Source organism: Erpetoichthys calabaricus, chromosome 15 (genome assembly GCF_900747795.2).
Source record: "Erpetoichthys calabaricus chromosome 15, fErpCal1.3, whole genome shotgun sequence".
Lineage (NCBI taxonomy): Eukaryota > Metazoa > Chordata > Cladistia > Polypteriformes > Polypteridae > Erpetoichthys > Erpetoichthys calabaricus.
The window spans coordinates 88,683,760-88,708,407 of record NC_041408.2 but is presented as its reverse complement, the minus strand read 5'-3'; the positions used below and the strand labels follow the sequence as shown (position 1 = coordinate 88,708,407).

The 24,648-nt window shown below is 44.8% G+C and overlaps 1 protein-coding gene across 7 annotated transcripts in view; it reads right to left on the bottom strand.

Annotated features, from left to right (window-relative positions):
• khdrbs2 (KH domain containing, RNA binding, signal transduction associated 2) overlaps positions 1 to 24,648 on the bottom strand; it is a 784,395-nt gene that overhangs the window by 372,839 nt on the left and 386,908 nt on the right. For 4 of the 7 annotated variants that reach the window (XR_007933519.1, XR_007933520.1, XM_051919155.1 and 1 more), the window contains exon 8: positions 8,948 to 9,006. The exons of the other annotated variants lie outside the window; for them this stretch is intronic. Coding sequence is in view for 2 of the 4 variants with exons in the window: in XM_051919155.1 (XP_051775115.1) it covers positions 8,948 to 9,006 (59 nt within the window). In the remaining 2 variants the exon portion in view is untranslated. The remainder of the gene's footprint in view (positions 1 to 8,947; positions 9,007 to 24,648) is intronic. 7 annotated transcript variants of the gene reach the window in all.

The following is a 24,648-nucleotide window of genomic DNA, read 5'->3' as shown; positions in this document are numbered from 1 at the left end:
TCTCTGAATCTCCTCAGTCTGAGACCATTTTTAATTGAACATGTGCAATAAGCTATATTGGTAATGTGCAATATACTAATGTAATACAATATAGAATATGTAATGGACTATTCATTAACAGGTGCAATAACAATTTATGCTGCTGTACTTTGAGTAATAATAAATTTGCTCTGGTTACTTGATCACTTAACACTGTATATGACATATTTGGAATTATTTGACTTTTCTTTAAATGCACCTTGGGGCTGTCACAGAAAGTAACACAATAAAGTGCTTAAACTTGAACCATTCATCAAACATCGAAGCGTGCACATCAATCTCAGAGGATCCTCAAAGCGGCTTTCTGTCACATGTAGATAGTAAACAGAGACTCTGACGTCACATTCCAACTTTTAGCACACTGCGCCCTCCGACTTTTTGCTGGTACTTCAACTCATGCATGCGTTACGTTAATTTCTGAGGACCTGCTCAGAGGACGCATCAAATGAACGCTGGGAACGCGTGGCAGCCATGATGCGGGCTCGTACGCATTCTGAGCGTGAAGTGTAAATGAGCCCTTAGTGCTACTCAACCAGCTGCCATGTTGGCTCCATTTTGGTGGTTTTACCTACACATGTTCACCTCTCTTGCCTTTTTATCTCCTTTCCCTTGTGGGTTGGGTGGCACATGCTGACCCAGTATTATATATATTGTCACACAAGTCAGAGAGTCACCCTCCAGGTGTAATTTAACTGTGGCCTGAGACGGGGTGCTACCGTTAACTATATTGTCTTCTTTTGCCTTCACAGCACCAAGAAACCTCTTAGTGAGGGCAACTGTCTCTACCCCTTCAGGATCCCAGACCCTAAAAGCACAACCACCCAGAAGGAGGCTTCACTCATTGACTGGGGGACCGAAGAGATGGATATCCTTTATACTCTGATCCTGCGTGATCTAAAGATGTCATAAGAGAGATTGGTTCTTACAGTTGTTTATATTGCTAGAGGCCACATCTTGTATTTGTTTTTGTTGACTTAGTGCATAAATGGGGATGGGCAGGTTTGCACACCAACTTTTCTTTCGACCCGTCATTCCCTTGAATGACCACAGCACATTTTATTTATATTATATATATATCATCTTCTTCTTTCAGCTACTCTCATTAGGGGTTGCCACAGCGGATCATCTTCTTCCATATCTTTCCATATCATCACCTGCATGTCCTCTCTCACCACATCCATAAACCTTCTCTTAGGCCTTCCTCTTACCAGGCAGCTCTATCCTTAGCATTCTTCTCCCAATATAGCCCTCATCTCTCCTCTACACATGTCCAAACCAATGGCCTCTCTGACTGTGTCTCCCAACCGTCCAACTTGAGCTGACCCTCTAATGTCCTCATTTCTAATCCTGTCCATCCTCGTCACACCCAATGCAAATCTTAGCATCTTTAACTCTGCCTCCTCCAGCTCTGTCTCCTGTGCCACCATCTCCAGTCCCTATAACATAGCTGGTCTCACTACCATCCTGTAGACCTTCCCTTTCACTCTTGCTGATACCCGTCTGTCACAAATCACTCCTGACACTCTTCTCCACCCTCTCCACCCTGCCTGCACTCTCTTCTTCACTTCTCTTCCACAATCCCCATTACTCTGTACTGTTGATCTCAAGTATTTAAACTCCTCCACCTTTTCCAATTCTACTCCCTGCATCCTCACCATTCCACTGACCTCCCTCTCATTCACACACATGTATTCTATCTTGGTGGTCTTACTGACCTTCGTTCCTCTCCTCTGTAGAGCAGAACTCTACCTCTCCAGGGTCTCCTCAAGCTGCTCCCTACTCTCGCTACAGATCACAGTATATTATATTATATATATATATATATATATATATATATATATATATATATATATATATATATATATATATATATACATACACTGTATATTGAGTGATGTTCAAAAAGTTTATGCACTTTTATATTTTCATTGGAAATGGTGAAGGCGGGAGGAGTAGTAATTGGGCATTAAAATGTTGGTACGATGCTGGGAAAATTGCATCACAAAGAGAGGTGACTGTAGGAAAGTGACGACATTTGTTTTTGAAATTCTTAATAAATAGAGCTAAAAAAGTGTGGAAACTTTTTGAACATCTCTCATATATATAAATATATATATATATATATATTATACACACACACACACATATATACATATATATTGATTATGTGTGTGTGTACAGAGCAACTTTCCAGATGCCAGTGCAGATCCTTAGCCTCTGAGTCATCACTTTGCCAGTATGTATGTATGTATGTATGTATATATAGAATATATATGTATGTATATATGAATACAAGCCTCTCATATTTTATGACATTTTAGACACTCATGAGGTCACTCTTCTGTACTACAAGTCCCAGGCAAACCTGCAGGTGTCCAAACTGGGTAGTCAGAGGAGCACTACCAACTCTTCTGCTTGGAGATTAATTACTCATCATATCCAGTCATTCCTTGTCCATCCATTATTTCTTCACCCTGATTGGGTTGAAATCCAAGGATAACCCTGGGCCTTAATCCTTTGGTTATAGCCTCCTGGCCAAGTAGGATTTCATCCTCAAGCACATAAAATGAGGTCCTGTCTGATCATGACAGATTGCTTGAATGTTGGGTTAATATTTTTAAGGTGACACCACTAACACAAGTTCTGTTTTCTCCAGAATACAGAAGGACAATCTGGAGGACCACTGGTGTCACTTCCACTGGGAGTCATGGTCTGATGTCACCTGCCACTTCTGCATTGCTATATAAGGACTCCAGCACCCTTGTCATTCTCAGCCTGACCTTAACTTAGAGTGGCTTTCAGAGTCTCAAACCAATTAAATTAAACTGTTTATGCAACGTCAACATCAATATTTATTCTAACCTGATATTAAAACCCAATACAACCAGGACCGGGGATAGACAGTGGAAACCCAACACTTTATCTTGTATCTATTGTTTATATACAGTATATATATATATATATATATATATATATATATATATATATATATATATATACACACACATACAGTACTGTGCAAAAGTTTTAGGCAGGTGTGAAATAATGCTGTAAACAAAGAATGCTTTCAAAACTGGAAGTGTTAATCATTTATTTTCATTAATCAACACAATGCAGTGAATGAACAAAAGAGAAATCTAAATCAAATCAATATTTGGTGTGACCACCCTTTGCCTTCAAAACAGCATCAGTTCTTCTAGGTACACTTGCCCACAGTTTTTGAAGGAACTCGGCTGGTAGGTTGTTCCAAACATCTTGGAGAACTAACCACAGATCTTCTGTGGATGTCGGCTTCCTCACATCCTTCTGTCTCTTCATGTAATCCCAGACACACTCGATGATGTTGAGATCAGGGCTCTGTGGGGGCCATACCATCACTTCCAGGACTTCTTGTTCTTCTTTACACTGAAGATAGCTCTTAATGACTTTGGCTGTATGATTGGGGTTGTTGTCCTGCTGCAGAATAAATTTGGGGCCAATCATACGCCTCCCTGATTGTACTGCATGATGGATAAGTATCTGCCTGTATTTCTCAGCATTGAGAACACCATTAATCCTGACCAAATCTCCAACTCCATTTGCAGAAATGCAGCCCCAAATGATCAAGGAACCTCTACCATGCTTCACTGTTGTCTGCAGATACTCATTATTGTACCGCTCTCCAGCCCTTTGACAAACAAACTGCCTTCTGCTACAGCCAAATATTTCAAATTTTGATTCATCAGTCCAGAGTACCTGCTGCCATTTTTCTGCACCCCAGTTCCTATGTTTTCGTGCATACTTGAGTCGCTTGGCCTTGTGTCCACGTCGGAGGTATGGCTTTTTGGCTGCAACTCTTCCATGAAGACCACTTCTGGACAGTAGATGGGTGTACCTGGGTCCCACTGGATTCTGCCAGTTCTGAGCTGATGGCACTGCTGGACATCTTCCGATTTTGAAGGGTAAAAAGCTTGATGTGTCTTTCATCTGCTGCACTAAGTTTTCTTGGCCGACCTCAGCGTCTACGGTCCTCAACGTTGCCCGTTTCTTTGTGCTTCTTCAAAAGAGCTTGAACAGCACATCTTGAAACCCCAGTCTGCTTTGAAATCTTTGTCTGGGAGAGACCTCACTGATGCAGTAGAACTACCTTGTGTCTTGTTGCTGTGCTCCATGACATGAAACTGTCTTCCACAACCTCACCTTGGTAGCAGAGTTTGGCTGTTCCTCACCCAGTTTGAAGCCTCCTACACAGCTGTTTCTGTTTCAGTTCATGACTGTGTTTCAACCTCCGTGTGACATTGATGATCATTAGCACCTGTTTGGTAGAATTGGGTGATAAGACACCTGACTAGAATCCTACAAAATCCCTGACTTTGTGCAAGTGGACCTACAAGAATTGACGCTGGTTTGAAGGCAAAAGGTAGGAACACCAAATATTGATTTGATTTAGATTTGTCTTTTGTTCGCTCACTTTGCATTTTGTAAATTGATAACAATAAACAATCATTATTTATATTTCTGAAAGCATTCTTTGTTTACAGCATTTTTTCACACCTGCCTAAAACGTTTGCACAGTACTGTATATTTATATATATATATATATATATATATATATATATATCTTATATATAATTTGCCAGTCTACTCACTCACTCACGTCTGTCCGAAGCCGAATGCGCAGTCGCCTTCTGCGCAGCTTACCGAAAAACCTTACGAGACCGACATCGCGGCAGGCGGCGGATTTACGGCCGCAAAAATGCAAACAGAAAGGCGACTTCGATTAAAGCTCTAGAGGCCTGAAAGCCGATTTCGACTACAGCTCCAGGCCTAATTACGCATTCATTCAATAAAACTATATCAGGTTTGTGGTGCTTATACTTATTACTATTGCACTCGTGCCCGTTTCATCTTACGTTGTTAAAACGGGCTTTTTGTCTAGTAGATAGATAGATAGATACTTTATTAATCCCAATGGGAAATGCACATTCTCCAGCAGCAGCATACTGATAAAAAAGAGTAGAATATATATATTTATATACACACACACAGGGTGAGTCAAAATTATGTTAACATTATGTTACGGAAACAATTTATTCACAAAACATACTTCATATGTGCAAGATTATCTACAGGAATGTCTCAGCCTGTTTGCCATTCTGTTCAACACATGGACCATACGTGGCACAAATTGTCCACAAAAATTGTATATAAGTCTATACATAGCAGTAAAATTAGTGTCAACATACATTTGACTCCCCCTGTATATATCATATACAGTATATACATATACTTACACTGCACATTCAGTGTGTCATGTTTGTGTCACGAGATGTCATTTTTTAAAGTGCTTAATTCAAAGCCGTGGGGTTTGTGCTGGGCCGGAGCATCTGTTGCTTTAATAACATTTGTCATCATCATTCTCCAGTGGGTTTTTAAAAGTAAGCCTTTACGCCACCTGTCACCAACATTGTGGTAAACACTTATGCTTCCCCCCCCCTCCTGATTTTGGTTATGTTGCCCTGTCACGTGAATTGCCTTGTGCCAATGTAGATTTCCCTGAATCACTTGCTTGATCTAAATGATAATTGATTATTTTTGGTCTGGAAGAACTAAAGGGGGGAACTGTAAGAGTTGATTTCTGTTGATGAATGTCAGTCATTTTCTGATCTGTTTAGTCATGAACAGGTTCGTGGGGGGTGCTGGGGGGGGGGGGGGGGGGTGAAGGGTGTAAGGCAAGGTAGGAACAAACCCCGGACAGGGCGAAAGTCACACCGACCACACTCATCCACACACCCTCAGGCCAGTTTAGTGTCACCAGTTCACCTACCCAGCATGCCTTTGGACAATGGGAGGAAAGTGCAGAACTCTGAGGAAACTCAGGCAGACGCAGGGATGATGTTTGTGTTCTATTTGTAATATGGTATATCTGTAGATCCAGTATCTCTCTTGTTCTGTGACTGAGGTGTGCTATATAAGAACAAACTGAACCGGCGATCAGTTCAAATCTAGTAAAGAGTGGGAGTAATGCATCGTATCGCCACAGATATGAGACAGTGACGCTGTCCTTGGCCTGCCATCAGGGCTTTTGCATGGTCTCCCTGCCCGCAGTCATAGGACATTCGATCAATCTTTACTTTTTATATGGCAGGCAATTTGGTCGTCTAGTAGTTAAGCTGCTGGACTGTATGCCATAAATGTCGGCTCAATCTCTACTACTGCCTCTGTGTGCCGATTCTTTTACTGCCATTGTTTCAACTGTGGAATGGCGGATGGTAAAATAGTATGGTACGTGTTGTATAAAAACGCCTAGTAAATGTAATGACTTAACACCATTGCATTAAAATAAAATTAAAAGTTTAGCTAAAACCCACCGATGTGTGTTTTTCCACCACTGCTGCCTTGGCTGGTACTTTGTGGGCAGTCTTGTCGCGTATTTCTGCTCTCCCAGTATGACACAGAACATCCGGACGTCAGGCGGGAGGGAGAAGCCACCGTAGTGGTTTTGTAAATTTTAGACAGATCTTTCACTTCTAACTCGATTGATGCATCTCTGCTTCCCAAGATGTCGTCAGACCTTGTGGTGCTAGTAAGAGGGCGGGAGAAGCCGGGCCTTCACAAAGTCTTCAGAGCCCTTCACGTTTTGTTGTCACAGCCTTGTGCTAAAGTCAGTCCAATTCAGCTTGTTTCTCACATCAATCAACCTCCGAATGACAAACTGATACCCCATAAAAACCAACATGGCATCAACAAGAGATGAAAATCATTTATAACATGAAAATGAAACATCAGGAATTGAGACCAGAAAATCGGAAGAGTCGTACATTCTTACTTAGAAATTCGTTCCAATAACGAGGAAAAAATTAAAAGTGGAGCTCAAGCACAACGTTAACCGAGGTAACCAAAGCCCAAAGTCAAAACAAATAGTGAGTGAATAGTGAATACAAAAACTTGAAAGGCAGAACTATCTAAAAAAATGCCCTATTTGTGATGCCATCACCTTCACAACCTTGTTAGTGATAATATGACGGCAGCCACGCAAAAAAATAAAAAATGACGGCGCCCACAATAAAAATACAAATACAACTGCCGCTGTGCCAGTTACACGAGCGGTCAAGTCGAATAGCACGTCGTGACAGCAGGATCACCTTACTAAGCCACAAGATGGAGCCGAGAGCTGCGTGACAAGTTAAACACAATGACACATGGACTTGCGTCACCTGCTCTGTAGCAATGTTCAAGAAAAAGGAAGCGCAGAGTGAAAACACGAAAAAGTAAAGAAGTGATTACTGCCCGCTCAAAAATCGTGACATAGAGGGCGATTGGGGTGTACCCTCTATTATGCTTCTTTTATTTTTATCGTGTTTTCTCAGTTTTACATCCACGGACTGTAAATGGCCCCTTTCTCTATCGTCATAGCTGTCATTATTTCTTTAGGTTGTTTGGATTGTAAAGCAGTTCTCACCAGTGCCAGTCGAAGCCCATTTGGAGGCGCCCCTCAGTGACTATAGCGGATAGTCAGTATCAAAGTTGGATGATCCTCAGTGTCTGGAGCGTGTGCCCCTTCAGTTAAATAAATAGCACCCCTCAGTGTACACACCGCAGAATTTAAGCAGCACACTCCCATCGTCTTTCATGTATGGTGCCCCCTGGGTGGCGGCGTGTAAACAGTATTACTGGTCTTTTGGTCCCCCTCATTGTCTGGAGTACATGCCCACAATATCAGTTACATAATTAGCACCCCTCTGTGAGCAGAAGGTGGACTTTATGAAACATGTGCCATTTTTTGTCTGGAGGGTGCCCGCCCCTTATCTTTCATATATGGCACCACCCGGGTAACAGCGCTCAAACAGTATTACTGGACTTCGATGACTTTGCATCCCCCTCGTTGTTCGGAGCATACACCCGCCCTGTCAGTTACACAGCTGGCACTCCTCTGTGCACATAATATGCTGTTTATGAAGAGTGTCCTGGGCGTGTGCCCCTTAGCTTTCATGTATGGTGCCCCCTGGGTAACAGCATGCAAACAGTATTACTGGACTTCAATGACTTTGGGTCCCCCTCATTGTCTGGAGCACATGCCCGCAATATCAGTTACATAATTGGCACCCCTCTGTGAGCAGAAGGTGCACTTTATGAAACGTGCACCATTTGTTGTCTGAAGGGGTGTGCCCCTTATCTTTCATGTATGGTGCCCCCTGGGTAACGGCATGCAAACAGTAATGGCATGCAAACAGTATTACTGGACTTCAATGAGCCTTTATAAACGGAGTCCCTAATGGACTGCCCGGCTCAGGCTGTAATCACCATTCTGAATTTTTTTTTTGCCATGCCACCCTCAGCAGGATGCCCATGTTTCCCATGCTTTACTGGTTCCTCGCCTACTATTAGTGGCACTATATAAAATACATATAACTGATGACACCGTTTTGAATAAAAAGAAAAAAAATCAAATAATGCATCTGGTAAAATGCTGACTCCTTTAATGGAGACAATGAAACAATGCCTGACTGTCGAGAATAACTCAAAGGCACTAAGCCCTCTCACAGTTCTTTGGATCCCAAGTGCCTGAGAGCATTGTTGTAACATTATTATAACGTCAATAAAAGTGAAATTTGCCACTGTAAAACACATGCAAATACTAATCAGCACGCTCATTGTCCTTGTGGAGATCAATTGAAGGCCTCTGATTACCTGCTGTGGGAATTTTATCTAAAATTGATCTAACCGAGACTCTGGCCTTAAATCCACGTGTCAAAATGCAAAGTGGCATCCACAGATCAATGCGCCCTCCAAGCCCAGAAAGGCGAAGGAGGAAAACTAAACCGAGGAAAGCAAAACCCTCTTTTTGTAATAACGTAAGGGATTGATTCGTTTTGTCATTTTAAGTGTTGACTGGAATATGGGAAGGAAAATAGCAAGTTAAGCTTACCGTAACTGTTGTAGGCGTCTTCGCTTGTACCGTGGCCATATTCGTAATATTCAAGGGGGCTGAAAGGAAATGAGAAAACAACAAGTCATACGACAATAGAAATAAAGACACTGCACTACATAATGTGTGGGCCAAAGACCCATTTGTTCCTTGAGCAACCCCCCCCCCCCAACCCCCCCGCCCGGCTCTACTCCACAGTTTAAAATTACAAATCAAACCGTTCAGACATCGTAATTACACACGGCAGACTTTCATTTAAGGGGACTGGCAGACACTTTGGTCGCGCAACACTTTTTCTACACAATCCCCTCATGGACTGGTGATTTTTCCTATGAAGCCAGTAGGCGGATTGGGAGAGCATGGAATACCTCATTCCTGTTGTTCTGGATGAGGTGAAGTCACTCGGGAGAGGACCTGACAGGCCAGCGTAAAGGACTGTGTGTGATGAGGTACGGCTCGGCGCATCCTTCACAATAATACACAATGATGCCTAACAGGGAGTTATTTAAAGGACTCTAAATTCACGTGACTCTGGTGACTCTTCCTATGAAGAGCATAAGGGGTCATGAGGTCACTGGAAAGAGGTGTGTGGTGCTCCTGATATCTCTGCAAAAGGATGAAGGTCCAAGTCGTCTTTAGAGTCCTGGTGCTTCCCGTTTGCGAGAGATGGACGCTATCCAGTGACCTGGGATGAAGCCTGGATTCCTTTGGTGTCTCTCTGGAAATTCCTTGGGTACCGTTGGTTTGACTTTGTGTTGCTCATGGAGCACATGACCTGCATTGTGAGGGAGCGTCAGTTAAAGTCACTGTGGCGCGTTTCCCCGAGGGTGATCCGGCTCGTAAGATCCTCATTGTTGGGGGACCCAAGTGTCTGGACCAGACCAAGGGGTCGACCCACGTAACACCTAGCTGTGGCAGATAGAGGGTCAATTCCGGAGAGTGCGACTGGACCGTGTGTCTGCCTGGGGGGGGGTTGCAAACCGGGATCCCGAGTTGTTTCGTCGTGTAGTGTACCAGTGCATGCTCCCCAACTCGACTTGACTTGACCCTGCACACACTCTGAATGCACACACTAATATTGACATGCTAGTCAATGTCAGTCAGACAGTCATTATCCAACCCACTATATCCTAACACAGGGTCATGGGGGTCTGCTGGAGCCAATCCCAGCCAGCACAGGACACAAGGCAGGAAGGTGGGAACTTTTGCTTTACAAGTGATGTATAAGAGACTTATTTTCTACTTTTTAGTACACTCTTTAACTTAATACTAGGCTGACCCGCCTTTTAAGGCGACCGACTTTTATCCTCAATTTGTGTGTGCTCCATGTGTACATCAGGCATGTAAGTGTAGGGAATGAGAACATCAAAGTGCCCATTCATAACATCTCCTGAAAACCTAAGTTTTTTTATCCCCTCAAGTGCCTGTCCAAAGTCGTACAAAGTCAGCCCGAATCTGTACCGCTAAAGACGGAGTTTCATGCACTAAATAAGCTATAGATGAGAATAAGCAAGCACCATCTCCCCTGATATTTACTACGCAGCGAGGCATTTGTACTCCATCAACATTAATTATTTCCAGAGACATCATTTTGTCTATTTTTCTAGCGCATCGCGCACAAAAGCAAGGGAATGATGGGAGCACCAGAACTCTGCTCACAACGCGTCACTTCGTACCACAAGCTGCAAGTAGTAAGTCTGTGATAAGCGGAATACCGCTACGCTTTGCACTCACGGGACAGAAGGACAATCCCGACCGCTTTTATATTGTGAGATATGCGTGGTTTTTAAAAAGTATTTTATTATATAGTATATATATATTATTTACCTCTTGTATAGCTGTACAGTAATCCCTCGCTATATCGTGCTTCGCCTTTTGCGGCTTCACTCTATCGCGGATTTTATATGTAAGCATATTTAAATATATATCGCAGATTTTTTGCTGGTTCATGGATTTCTGCGGACAATGGGTCTTTTAATTTCTGGTACATGCTTCCTCAGTTGGTTTGCCCAGTTGATTTCATACAAGGGACGCTATTGGCAGATGGCTGAGAAGCTACCCAACTTACTTTTCTCTCTCTCTTGTGCTGACTATCTGTGATCCTGACGTATGGGGATTGAGCAGGGGGGCTGTTCGCACACCTAGACGATACGGACGCTCGTCTAAAAATGCTGAAAGATTATCTTCACGTTGCTATCTTTTGTGCAGCTGCTTCCTGAAGCGACATGCTGCCCGGTGCTTCGCATACTTAAAAGCTCGAAGGGCACGTATTGATTTGTGCTTGAAAAACAAACTCTGTCTCTCTCTCTCTCTCCCTGCTCCTGACGGAGGGGGTGTGAGCTGCCGCCTTCAACAGCTTTGTACCGGCGGTGCTTCGCATACTTAAAAGCCAAACAGCACTATTGATTTGTTTGCTCTCCTCTGTCTTTCTGACAGTCTCTGCTCCTGACGCGCACTCCTTTGAAGAGGAAGATATGTTTGCATTCTTTTAATTGTGAGACGGAACTGTCATCTCTGTCTTGTCATGGAGCACAGTTTAAAGTTTTGAAAAAGAGACAAATGTTTGTTTGCAGTGTTTGAATAACGTTCCTGTCTCTCTACAACCTCCTGTGTTTCTGCGCAAATCTGTGACCCAAGCATGACAATATAAAAATAACCATATAAACATATGGTTTCTACTTCGCGGATTTTCACCTTTCGCGGGAGGGTCTGGAACGCAACCCCCGCGATGGAGGAGGGATTACTGTACAATTAAATAATTTACTAATGGGATTCAGTAGACTTTGTAATGCGATGTGTTGCTTTACCTACACAATTGATTAACCTAATATTTTTCACACAAAAAAGTTATGTTGACTTATGAAAAAAAAAAAACTATACATCTCCAAAAAATGAAAGAACCCCTTTTGAATGAGAGTATAGCATCCATCAAGTCAGTGACACTTGTGGGCTATTGATCTGCTCAGTTAAGTAGCAGAGGGGCTTGTTCATCAGTTTCAGCTGCTTTGGTGCACTAGAGGGGCAACAATGAGATGACCCCCAAAACAGGAATGAATGGTTTAACAGCTAGAGGAGGCCACTGACATTTTTCCCTCCTCATCTGTTTTGTCACTCTTTTTGCATTTGGCTACGGTCAGTGTCACTACTGGTGTCATAAGGCCATACCTGCCTTCCACAAACATTCCACTGACAGATTGAGGAGATCGTTCCTCCCCCAAACTATGCGACTCTTCAATTCCACCCGGGGGGTTGGGGGTAAATGTTAACATTTAACACTATACGAAGTTATTGTCTGTTTTTTATCAATCTTTAATTTAATATTGTTTATTGTATCAGTATGCTGCTGCTGGAGAATGTGAATTTCCCCTTGGGATTAATAAAGTATCTATCTATCTATCTATCTATCTATCTATCTATCTATCTATCTATCTATCTATCTATCTATCTACCCTACAGAGCTGGCACAGGTAGTCCAACTTCTCCAGGATGGCACATCAATATGTGGCATTGCCAAAAGTATTGCTGCATCTCCCAGCACAGTCTCAAGGGCATGGAGGAGATTCCAGGAGACAGACAGGCAGTTCCTCTAGGAGAGCTGGACAGGGCCCCTCATAGAAGGTCCATAAACCATCAGCACGACTGACCGTTATCTGCTCCTTTGGCCAAGGAGGAACAGGATGAGCACTGTCAGAGCCTACAAAATGACCTCCAGCAGGCAGGCAGGCCACTGGTGTGAATGTCTCTGACCAAACAATCAGAAACAGACTTCATGAGGGTGGCCTGAGGGCCCGACGTCCTCTAGTGGGCACTGTGGAGCTTGATTGGCATTTACCATAGAATACCGGAATTGGCAGGTGTCCACCACTGGCACCCTGTGCTCTTCACAGATGAGAGCAGGTTCACCCTGAGCACACGTGACAGACGTGAAAGGGTCTGGGAAAGCCGTAGAGAATGTTATGTGACGGCAGCCATCCTCATGCCCGGTTGTAACAAAAGAAACGGGAAGGTAGGAATGAGCTCTGCTTCTGATCAGCGGGTCTCTCTGCACGAGGCTTCTATTGCAGCCTGGTGACTCGTCTGTTTTGGGTAAACATTGTGGCAATTCTGAGCGGATAATTGTCGGATCTGTAAAGACACGCTAAGTGTATTAAAGAGCAGGCACTTTCATCAGCGCGCTGTTACCACAGTTATTATCAAGTTCCTACAAAAGGAGAACAACTGAGTGGGATGGCTGTTGTTTACTAACAGATGGCATTCAATCATATTTTCTGCTGAGACTGGTACCACACTGAATATTTTTGCAATAAATAAAAACCTAATGTTCCAGTCTGAAAGTATAATGCGTGTGCATGTGGTTTAAAGTTAAAAGAAAATGCTCAGAGCGGACCCATTAATCATCAAACCTGATATAACTCATTAGACAGGATACAGCGCTGAATATCTACAGCATATGGTCATGTGAAATGGCAAGTGCACCGGTCAGTCCCAACACTCACATCACCGCCAGGTGACGTGACTCACATTGGCACCGGTCAGGTCGGGTGGTATTAGGCAGCAAGTGCACCGGTCAGACCCAACACTCACACCACCGCCAGGTGGCGTGACTCACATTGGCACCGGTCAGGTCGGGTGGTATTAGGCAGCAAGTGCACCGGTCAGCCCCAACACTCACAACCACCGCCAGGTGGCGTGACTCACATTGGCACCGGTCAGGTCGGGGTGGTATTAAGCAGCAAGTGCACCGGTCAGACCCAACACTCACACCACCGCCAGGTGGCGTGACTCACATTGGCACCGGTCAGGTCGGGTGGTATTAGGCAGCAAGTGCACCGGTCAGCCCCAACACTCACACCACCGCCAGGTGGCGTGACTCACATTGGCACCGGTCAGGTCGGGTGGTATTAAGCAGCAAGTGCACCGGTCAGCCCCAACACTCACACCACCGCCAGGTGGCGTGACTCACATTGGCACCGGTCAGGTCGGGTGGTATTAGGCAGCAAGTGCACCGGTCAGCCCCAACACTCACACCACCGCCAGGAGACGTGACTCACATTGGCACCAGTCAGGCCAGGTGGTATTAGGCAGCAAGTGAACCGTCGGCTCTTGAAGGTGACGTGTTGGAATCAGGAGAAAACGGGCAAGCATGACAATCTGAGTGACTCTTGACGAGGGCCAAACTGTGAGATGGCTGGACGACTGGGTCAGAGCATCTCCAAAATGGCAGCGTGTTCCCAGTATCAACCAAAAGTGGTCCAAGGAAGGATAACTGGAGGTCACAAGTGCCTCCATGGCTCACTAATGCACTAGGCCATCCTGTTCGATCCCACAGAAGATCTACGGTGGCACAAAATGCTGAAGAACGTATGTCATGCTGGCCCGCGAGAGAAGTAGTGTCAGAACACAAAGAGTATCGCAGCTTGCTGTGTAGCTGATGACCGGTCAGAGTGGCCATGCTGACTCCTGTCCACCACCGAAAGCGCCTACACTCTTAAAGTTACTGGTTCTTTACTGGGTTGTGTGGTTCCTCATAGAGCCACTACTTAACAAAGCACCATTCCATTCTGGGATGGGTTCTCTGCGTATGACGCTGGCTCTTTGTGCTTTCAAAAACATCCTAATATGTGGGGGGGTTTGGGAATAAAATCTTTAACGTATGGTAGGCTACCTGGACCTGGACACACACAGATAAAGAAAACCAGGAGTTAGCCCGTGTTATTACAGGCAGGAAAAGTCCTCTTTAATTCATGACTTGTTGGTGTTTCACAACTCTGATACCATCTAGACTTGGGTATTTACTGTATGGAGCCTGTTACAGGTCTAAATTAATAAAAGGTGCTTTCTGGAACCTTCTTGGGAACCAAAAATCAGTGTGAAGAACAGGTCAGGTCAGGTTGGGGAACAGGCACCAGTACAGTCAGTCTTGACTCACCACATGATGAAACAGCTCGGGGTCCCGGTTGGCAACCCCCCAGGCAGTACCACCTTTCGGAAATGACCCTCTATCTACTGCTGGTCCAGCCACTTGGGTAGTTAGCAGGTCCTCAACAATCAGCCGGATCACCCTCAGGTAATGGCGTCACATGGCCGTAGTGCCGTAACTGACGCTCCCTCACAATGCAGGTCATGTGCCTCATTCGGGACTCTGTGAGCAACACAAAGTCAAACCAGTGGGACTCAAAGGACCCTCTGAAGAGACCCACATGAAGGAGTCCAGTCTTCGTCTCAGGTCACTGGATAGCATCCATGTCTCAAAAAACAAGGAGCACCAGGACTCTAAAGACTTGGACCTTTGCCCTTTTGCAGAGATATCGGGAGCGCCACACACCCCTTTCCAGCAACCTCATGACCCCCCATGCTCTCCCAATCCATCTACTCACTTCATATGAAGAGTCCCCAGAGTCACATGAATGTCACTGCTGAGGTCAGTAAACCTCTCGTTGAGGTCGACACTCTCTCCATGGACAGACACACTGCTGTGCCCAAGAGGTCATTAAAGGCCTGGCTCTTTGGTTTTTGTCAGGACCCTCGCCAGCCCAGACACTCAGACCCCTCAGTCAGTCTCTCGAGAGCCCCCATCAGAGCCTCCATTGACTCCACGATGATCAGAGCATCGTCAGCAAAGTCAAGATCAGTGAATCTCTCTTCACCAACAGATGCCCCCCAGCCACTGGACCCCCACTCCTCTACCCAACACCCGGTTCATTCCAGGCTGTATACAGTAGGAGCAGAACACACCCCTGACAGACCCCAGGATCACTGCCTCCACTCTGCACAGAACTCACAGTCCCAGTGAACAGGCCGGCCATGATATCCAGCAACTCTGAGGGGTCTTGATTTTTATCCAGGACCTCTTTAATGACTCTGGCAAATCAATTTTTAAGAGCGCGCAGTGGGCACACGAGTGTCAAAACTGGGCCATGAAGTAGTAGAAGGTGGCCTGGTCTGATGAGTCACGTTTTCGTTTAGATCATGTGAATGCCCGTGTGTGTGTGTGTGTGTGTGGTCTACCTGGGGAAGAGATGCACTCTGGGAAGACGGCAAACCATCTGAGGCAGTGTGCTGCTCTGGGCAACATTCTGCTGGAAAACCTTGGGTCCTGGCATTCATGTGGATGTTACTTTGACGTGTACCCCCTACCTAGAGGATGTTACAAACCAATTTACACCCCTTCAGCAGGATAACACACCCTGCAAAAACTATTCAGGAACGGTCTGAGGAACATGACAAAGAGTTCAAGGTGTTGACAGGCCCTCCAAATTCCCCAGCTCAAGATCTGATCGAGCATCTGTGGGATGAGCTGGAAAGAGAAACCCGATCCATGGAGACCCCACCTTGAAAGCTCAGCTACTAACACCTTGGGGTCAGAGAGCACAGGACACCTTCAGGGGCCTTGAGGAGTCCACGCCTCGATGGCTCAGAGCTGTTTTGGTGGCATCAGGGGGTCCTACACAATATTAGGTGGGTGGTTTTAAGGTTGTGGTTGATGTGGACAAATCAACAACAACATCTTCATCAATGTATTTCTTGTAGAACCAAAATCACACAAGGAACGCCTCAATGGGCACTTTGAGCTACATGACTTGTATGAAAATGTGCGATATAAAGAAATGTTGTTGGTGTTGTAATAGGTATCTTTATTTGACAGCCGCCCAGCCTTGACGCTCTAAGAGGACACAAAAAAACTCCTAAGAAATCATGGGAAAGGCAATTCAGAGAGAAAGATAGAGAAACAGAGAGACAGAGAAAGAGAGAGGGAGATAAAGAGGGAGAGGAAGAGAGAAAGAGACAGAGAGATAGAGAAAGAGGGAGAGAGAAAGAGGAAGACAGCAAGAGAAAGAGGAAGAGAGAGGGAGAGAGAAAGACAGCGAGAGAGAGAAAGAGGGAGAGAGAGACAGAGATAGAGAAAGATAAAGAGGGAGAGGAAGAGGGAGAGACAGAGAGAGATAGAGAAAGATAAAGAGGGTGAGAAAGAGGAAGAGAGAGAGAAAGAGGGAGAGAGAGACAGCGAGAGACAGAAAGTCAGCGAGATAGAGAAAGAGGGAGAGAGATAGAGAAAGAGAGAGGGAGAGAAAGAGGAAGAGAGGGAGAGAAAGAGGGACAGAGGGAGAGAAAGAAGGAGAGAGAAAGAGATAGAAAAAGAGGGAGAGAAAGACAGCGAGAGAGAGATAGAGGGAGAGAAAGAGAGGGAGAGAGAGAGAGAAAGAAACACAGAGAGAGAGCAAGAGAAAGAGAGAGAGGGAGAGAGAGTCCCCCTTCCAGGTAGGCTGGTTAAGCAGTGGGCATCAAAAAAAACGGGATAAATACAACACACAAAAAGGAACTCATCGAGGTTTGATCGTCACTTAAACACGAAGTCACTTCATTGAAGGAAAAATAAAATTGGACTTTATAATATTATTTTTTTCAACAAACATACATATATACTGTATATGCCACTTTGGTCTGTGGAAAAAGCAAGCCCACCCACTAGCTGGTGTTGCCCCCTCAAGTCGGCGTGGCCTATAGCTCTCCCCGACATCGACTGTTTGACAGTTTGTCCCACTGCTCCTCCATGCAGAATTCTTTCAGCTCTGTGATGTCAGAAGGGTGGCACAGTGGACTGCCTGGCAGTAAGGAGATCAGGGGGTCTGCATTGCTGGGTCTTCCCTGTGTGGTAGCGCTTTGAGTAGTGTGAAGAGTGCTACGTAAATACTGTATAATGAATTATTATTATTATCGGACTGCTGTGGGTTGGCACCCTGCCAGGGATTGGTTCCTGCCTTGTGCCCTGTGTTGGCTGGGATTGGCTCCAGCAGACCCCCGTGACCCTGTGTTCGGATTCAGCGGGTTGGAAAATGGATGGATGGATTATTATCAGATCCAGAAAACCCTCCACTTCTTTCTTTTCTTACATTTCCTCTGTGGATTTGCCGGTGATGTTTTTGCGGTCCCTGTCAGGTTTCTAAGCCCACTTTCAGTTGAGCTTCAGTCTTCTCACAGATGGCCTTCCCCTTTGTCTGGTAAAATGCTGGTTTTGGATGTCACCAAACATGTGAGGGACCAACGGGCGTCCCTGCCTTGCCTGCTCCCTTACCCAGCCCGGAAGCTGGGGGGGATACGAAGCACAGCTAGGGGGGCAGTGACACTCTCCTGTTATGCCAAGGCAGCAGCAGTTACTCTGGGATTGTCATTCTAGCAACAAGGGAGCAACACCCAGGATGGAGTGACAGCATGCTGGGTGACGGCCTACAATGGGCAGTACATCCCGCTTGTAAAGGGGTGGCAGTATCCCATCTGGAGGACCCCAGTGTGGACACCCACAGGGCAGCATGGAAGTTGTGGTCCCAGCAATGTATTCTTCTGGGTTCTGTGGGGGCCACCAGGGGGAGCTCTGGAATACTGACAGCACAAAGACTGTTGGGAGTCCTGCCGTTTCCGGGTTTGGAGTTAAAGGCGAGGAAGTGGATGACATGGGGAGAACATGCAGACTCCAGACATTTAGGAACCGGCAGCAACCAATACGTTCATTTACCTTTAAAGGAGACATCTTTTAAGTGTTAATTTTAAAAAGTTTGTGGCTTTTGAATGGTGCAGCCTGTATAAACCCACAGCGTCACCTGTAAGAAAATGTTTAGTTCGGAGGCTTGCTAATGTCTAAGGTGTCACCCTGGGGTGTGGAGAGTGGGCGGAGTCTAAAGAGAGTGACGACGGCAGGGACAGAGACGTCAACTTTCAGACCTCAGAGTGTCTCGGGTCGCTGAATGAGCCTGAGGTTTCCGAGTGTCTCGTCTGCAGCTGGAGTCACTATCCCACCGTGTAATCCGATTGTCTTTTGTTATTCACAGTACACGTCGCTTGGCTCTGAACCTGCCGGCCTGGGGATTGATGCTGTGATACCCTCTGCCAGAACATGGAAGTTCAAACTGTTTGTGTGTTTGGCCATTTTTAACTGCCCTAACATATTGTGGTGAAAAGTGCCATGGCATACAACCAGCAGCTTTCAAAAGACGGCAGCATGCCTAGAAAGAAAACAAGTGAGAAGGCCGTGCATTTCAAAACCTGCGGCGTGCAACAGCTTGGCTCCCAGTGCAGCATTTTAGGGGCTAAATGGGCATCACAGGTGGAACGTGACTTGTGGAACGATAAAAAATGTCCTACCAGGAGGTGAGGGATTGTTCTGGAAGTAAGGGGACTCAGTAAAAGGAATAAATAAAAAGAGGGAGTCAAATAGAACAAAACACCATCAAATATCCATCCATCCATTATCCAAGCAGCTATATCCTAACTACAGGGTCATGGGGGTCTGCTGGAGCCAATCCCAGCCAACACAGGGCACAAGGCAGGAACCAATCCCAGGCAGGGCACCAGCCCACCACAGGGCACACACACACTAGGGCCAGTTTAGAATTGCCAATCCACCTAACCTGCAAGTCTTTGGACTGTGGGAGGAAACCCCACGCAGACACGGGGACAACATGCAAACTCCACGCAGGGAGTGCTACCACGGTGCCACCGTGCCGCTCACCAGCAAATATCCTCATCCCTAATCCTCCAAAAGGAAATCCACCAGAGTGTCAGGCGATGTCCACACGGCCCCGTTTGTGTAGATAAAAGCAGACGTTAGTCTCCGCTCTCACCTTTCAACTACACGATCCCGAGGCCTTTGTGAAAACGCCAGCTTGTATGAACAGCGTCTCGACATGTGCTAAAAAAACGTTCTCGTTCACCGTGGCTCATCTCTGTCGCACGCAGTAACAATACGCAGACCTACAATAGCGTTGGATTTATCAAAAATGCAAAAGTTTTGCTTTGATTAAAAACGTCACCAATTCATTCCCCAAGTTACTGTCCTGTGTACTTAATTCAGGACTTTGGCTGAAATTCCACCATTGAGACTCCTTTTGTAAGGCTCTACAAGCTTTGCACACCTGGATTTGGGCAGTTTCTCCCAGTCTTCCTGGCAGACCCCTCTCAAGCTCCATTAGATTAGGTAGGAAACGGCCATCTTCACGTGTTCTGTTGGGTTCTCCGGAGCCACTTAACGACGCTCAGAGACTTGTCCCCAAGTCACTCCAGCATTGTTTTGACTGTAAGCTTCAGGTCATTGTCATGCTGAAAGGTGAACCCGTCACCCCAGTCTGAGGTGGGGTGCACTCTGGAGCAGCTTTTCTACAAGGACGTCTCAGTATTCGGCCACATTCGTCCTTCCTTCTCTGAATGGGAAGCGTCTATAAACGGCCATCATCAGGTGTCCTGTGGTCTTTCAGTTGGCTCGGCCACTTAGAGATGTGTCCCAAAGCCACACCAGCATTGGCCTGGCTGTATTCTTCAGGTTATTGTCAGGCTGAAAAGTTAACCATTGCTCCAAGTCTGAGGTGGTCTGCACTCTGGAGAAGGTTTTCTTCTTTCTGTACTTTGTTGGATGCCCTTTCCTCAATTCTGACCAGACCCCCTGTCCCTGACGCTGCCACCGCCAATGCGTCACAATAAAGAGGGTATTAGGTGGGTGATGATTAGTGCCCTGTCTTCATCAGATGTAGGAAGAAAACTGAGACTTAGGGGGGATCATGTAGTCATTTAGGGGGGTAATATAGTTGTGTTTTGGTATGCTATCCACATTAAAATACAGCATCTTAGAAGTAATGTAGTAGAAAAGGGTGAATCAACGTCAGAAACACGTTCAAGCGTATCAGGAAACCAGGAGAAGGTCAAGTGAACAGCAAAGAACAAGAAGGTCAACAGGTTGGCTGACTATCAGATGTCACGGGTGGGAAAGGCGCTATAGAAATAAAATGTATTATTATTATTACTAATTTGTGTCAGACGCGTACCAGTAAGAGTGAAAGGGAAGGTCTAGAGGACGGTAGTGAGACCAGCTACGGTATATGAGCTGGAGACGGTGGCATAGGAGACAGAGCTGGAGGTGGCAGAGTTAAAGATGATAAGATTTGCATTGGGTGTGACGAGGATGGACAGGATTAGAAATGAGGACATTAGAGGGTCAGCTCAGGTTGTACGGTTAGAAGACTTGTGCAGAGGAGAGATGCTGGGTATATTGGAGTAGGAACAGAGGAAGGCCTAAGAGAAGGTTTATGGATGTGATGAGAGAGGACATGCAGGTGATGGGTGTGACAGAGCAAGATGACGAGGACAGAAAGAGATGGAAGAAGATGATCTGCTGTGGCAAACCCTAATGGGAGCAGCCAAAAGAAGAAGAGGTAAGAATCTCAGCTTTGTCTACTTCAATATAATAAAATTGAGTTTAAATACTTGGGATCCACAGTACAGAGTAAAGGGGATTGTGGAAGAGAGGTGAAGAAGAGAGTGCAGGCAGAGTGGAATGAGTGGAGAAGAGTGTCAGGAGTGATTTGTGACAGACAGGTATCAGCAAGAGTGAAAGGGAAGGTCTACAGGACGGTAGTGAGACCAGCTATGTTATATGGGCTGGAGACGGTGGCACTGACCAGAAAGCAGGAGACAGAGCTGGAGGTGGCAGAATTAAAGATGCTAAGATTTTCATTGGATGTGATGAGGATAGACAGGATTAGAAATGAGGACATTAGAGGGGAAGCTCAAGTTGGCCAGTTGGGAGACAAAGTCAGAGAGGTGAGATTGTGTTGGTTTGGAGAGATGAGGGGTATATTGGGAGAAGGGTGCTAAGGATAGAGCTGCCAGGCAAGGGGAACAGAGGAAGGCCTAAGAGAAGGTTTATGGATGTGGTGAGAGAGGACATGCAGGTGATGGGTGTGACAGAACAAGATGACGAGGACAGAAAGAGATGGAAGAAGATGATCCTCTGTGGCAACCCCTAACAAGAGCAGTCGAAAGAAGAAGACAACGAATTCTTATTAGCTACCCGTGCTCTTCTGGACAGAAGAGCGGTTTTACTCTATTGGTGAACTTGGAGAGGCGTCAGCTAACTCTTCACAATGACCCAGTGCAGAGGACGTGGACCCTCCTGTGCTTGCTGCCCCACTGACTTTTGTTAAGAAGACACTGGTGACACCACAGCTTAGCCCTCCTATCAATGTTTGTCCCTCCAGAGGCGTTTCACTTGCGTGGCGTTTGCTTCGTTTCAATGTCATGTCTCTTCATCTTTGTCATCAGCACGACGTTTACTGCACTTGAGTCTTTCGTACGTAAGCTCCAAAAAAAAAATGTCAAAGTGCACGTGTGCGCCATCTAGTGGTTTTTATGGTGGAGCTTGAGCAGAGCGGACTGCGCCACACACACACACACACACACACAGAGGCCTTTTGTTTAAGTATGTCTTAATTATTATTATTATTATTACACATGAACTCAAGAAGTATTGAAAAGTATTGTAGGGAGCAGGAATGCAGTAGAAATGAGACCTTAATTTCGATATTTTATTTGGGTATGTACGCTAATGAAACAATCAAGATGGTGATATGGAATAGTGGGGTCCATGGCTAAGCAGTGGTAGTCCATTTTTAATAAATAAATTACTAAATAGCCGGGACTCGATCTCCATTTCTGTGTGCTTGCGTGGCTGCAGGATGTTGATGGAGTGATTGAGACGGGGCACAGCCCAAGGCAGGGTGCATTCCTGTGGTTCGCTATGACAGTGTGACTCTGAGCAGCTCCACACCGCTACAGACAGACGGATGGGCAACAACTGCAGACGTCTCCATTTGAACACAATAACGGGTGCAGAAACTTAAAGGACTTTTCACTGAACCCACCGTACCTGCCTCATTATTTCTTTTTTTTTTTTATATCCATAACCAACCGTATTCAGATTCCAACACAACTACCCTGCCAGCAGACAAAATCAAAAAAAAAAAAAAGGTCCCTTGCAGGGCACACAGAGAGTGGCACACTGCCTTCCACAATTCAGCGCTGGCAGTCAGCCTGGCGTGGGAGCAAACATGGAGCCCGTGACGGAATCCTACGCCAACAACGTGGCGCAGAAGGCACGACAGCTGTGAACTTTGTCTTCACACCTGTGGATGCAGCAGAAACACCTTTTGCATGTCGACAGATACGCAACACAACAATGTAAACACGTGTTGTTTTTAACTAATTAATTAACCCCTTATGTGCTTTATTCTAATTATGCCTACACCAAAAAGAACAAACCTTTTTTTTTCTTTGTACCAAAACCCCCTATATATTCCACTTGTAATGATAATCTGCCATGCCGGTGCACGTGACACATCCAGGCGATTGTTCAAATTCACTGATCAAACCGTAGCGTTGCCAGACATGTAAAACAAAAGAAAACCATCTGCTGTGCATCTCTTCACACACGCAAACTTGCACAGTTGGGACGGCGTTGGCTTTTTATTTTAAATCCACAAACCTTGCTGGTAAGTTACAATAAAAGGAGCACGAAACTCTGTGGCTGTTTGTTAACCATAGATAGATAGATAGCGTAGTTGGCAGGATTAGATGATAGATAGATAGATAGATAGCGTAGTTGGCAGGATTAGATGATAGATAGATAGATAGATAGCGTAGTTGGCAGGATTAGATAGATAGATAGATAGCATAGTTGGCAGAATTAGATAGATAGATAGATAGATAGATAGATAGATAGATAGATAGATAGATAGATAGATAGATAGCGTAGTTGGCAGGATTAGATAGATAGATAGATAGATAGATAGATAGATAGATAGATAGATAGATAGCATAGTTGGCAAAATTAGATAGATAGATAGATAGATAGATAGATAGATAGATAGATAGATAGATAGATAGATAGATAGATAGATAGATAGATAGATAGCGTAGTTGGCAGGATTAGATAGATAGATAGATAGATAGTATAGTTGGCAGAATTAGATAGATAGATAGATAGATAGATAGATAGATAGATAGATAGATAGATAGATAGATAGATAGATAGATAGATAGATAGATAGATAAAGGCACTATAAGACAGATAGATAGATAGAGTGAAAGGCACTATAAAATAGATAGATAGCGTAGTTGGCAGGATTAGATAGATAGATAGATAGATAGATAGATAGATAGATAGATAGATAGATAGATAGAAGGATTAGATGACAGATAGATAGATAGATAGATAGATAGATAGATAGATAGATTAAAAGTCACTATATAATAGATAGATAGATTAAAAGTCACTATATAATAGATAGATAGATAGATAGATAGACAGATAGATAGATTAAAAGTCACTATATAATAGATAGATAGATAGACAGATAGATAGATAGATAAAAAGTCACTATATAATAGATAGATAGATAGATAGATAGATAGATAGATAGATAGATAGATAGATAGATAGATAGATAGATAGATTAAAAGTCACTATATAATAGATAGATAGATAGATACTTTAATGCACGTTTGTGGTTCAGCACATTAGGTGGTTGCGTGGCATTTAAGGTTTCACATAAAAACGGTGCAAGTCAGGCTGTGTGTTTGTGTGTCATTGACTGGGGCTGATGGGGTTTACATGCGAGTGTGTGACTGGCTCCAGTATCCTCGTTCACTCTTCACAGGTCTTAATTCGGACACTGCGGCCCACTGGAATACAAAAAGGTGCCCAAGTAAAGAAAAGAAGAAAAGGTGGTGAGGAACTTAGAAGAATTTAGACGGGAAATGGGACATTCGGCCCGATGAGGCTAGCCAGTCCCCTCCACTTCATTCTTCTACAATAACATTAAGTTGAGTTTGGAGGTCCCTAAAGTCCTCCTGTCTACTTGGTCACTTATTCCAAGTGT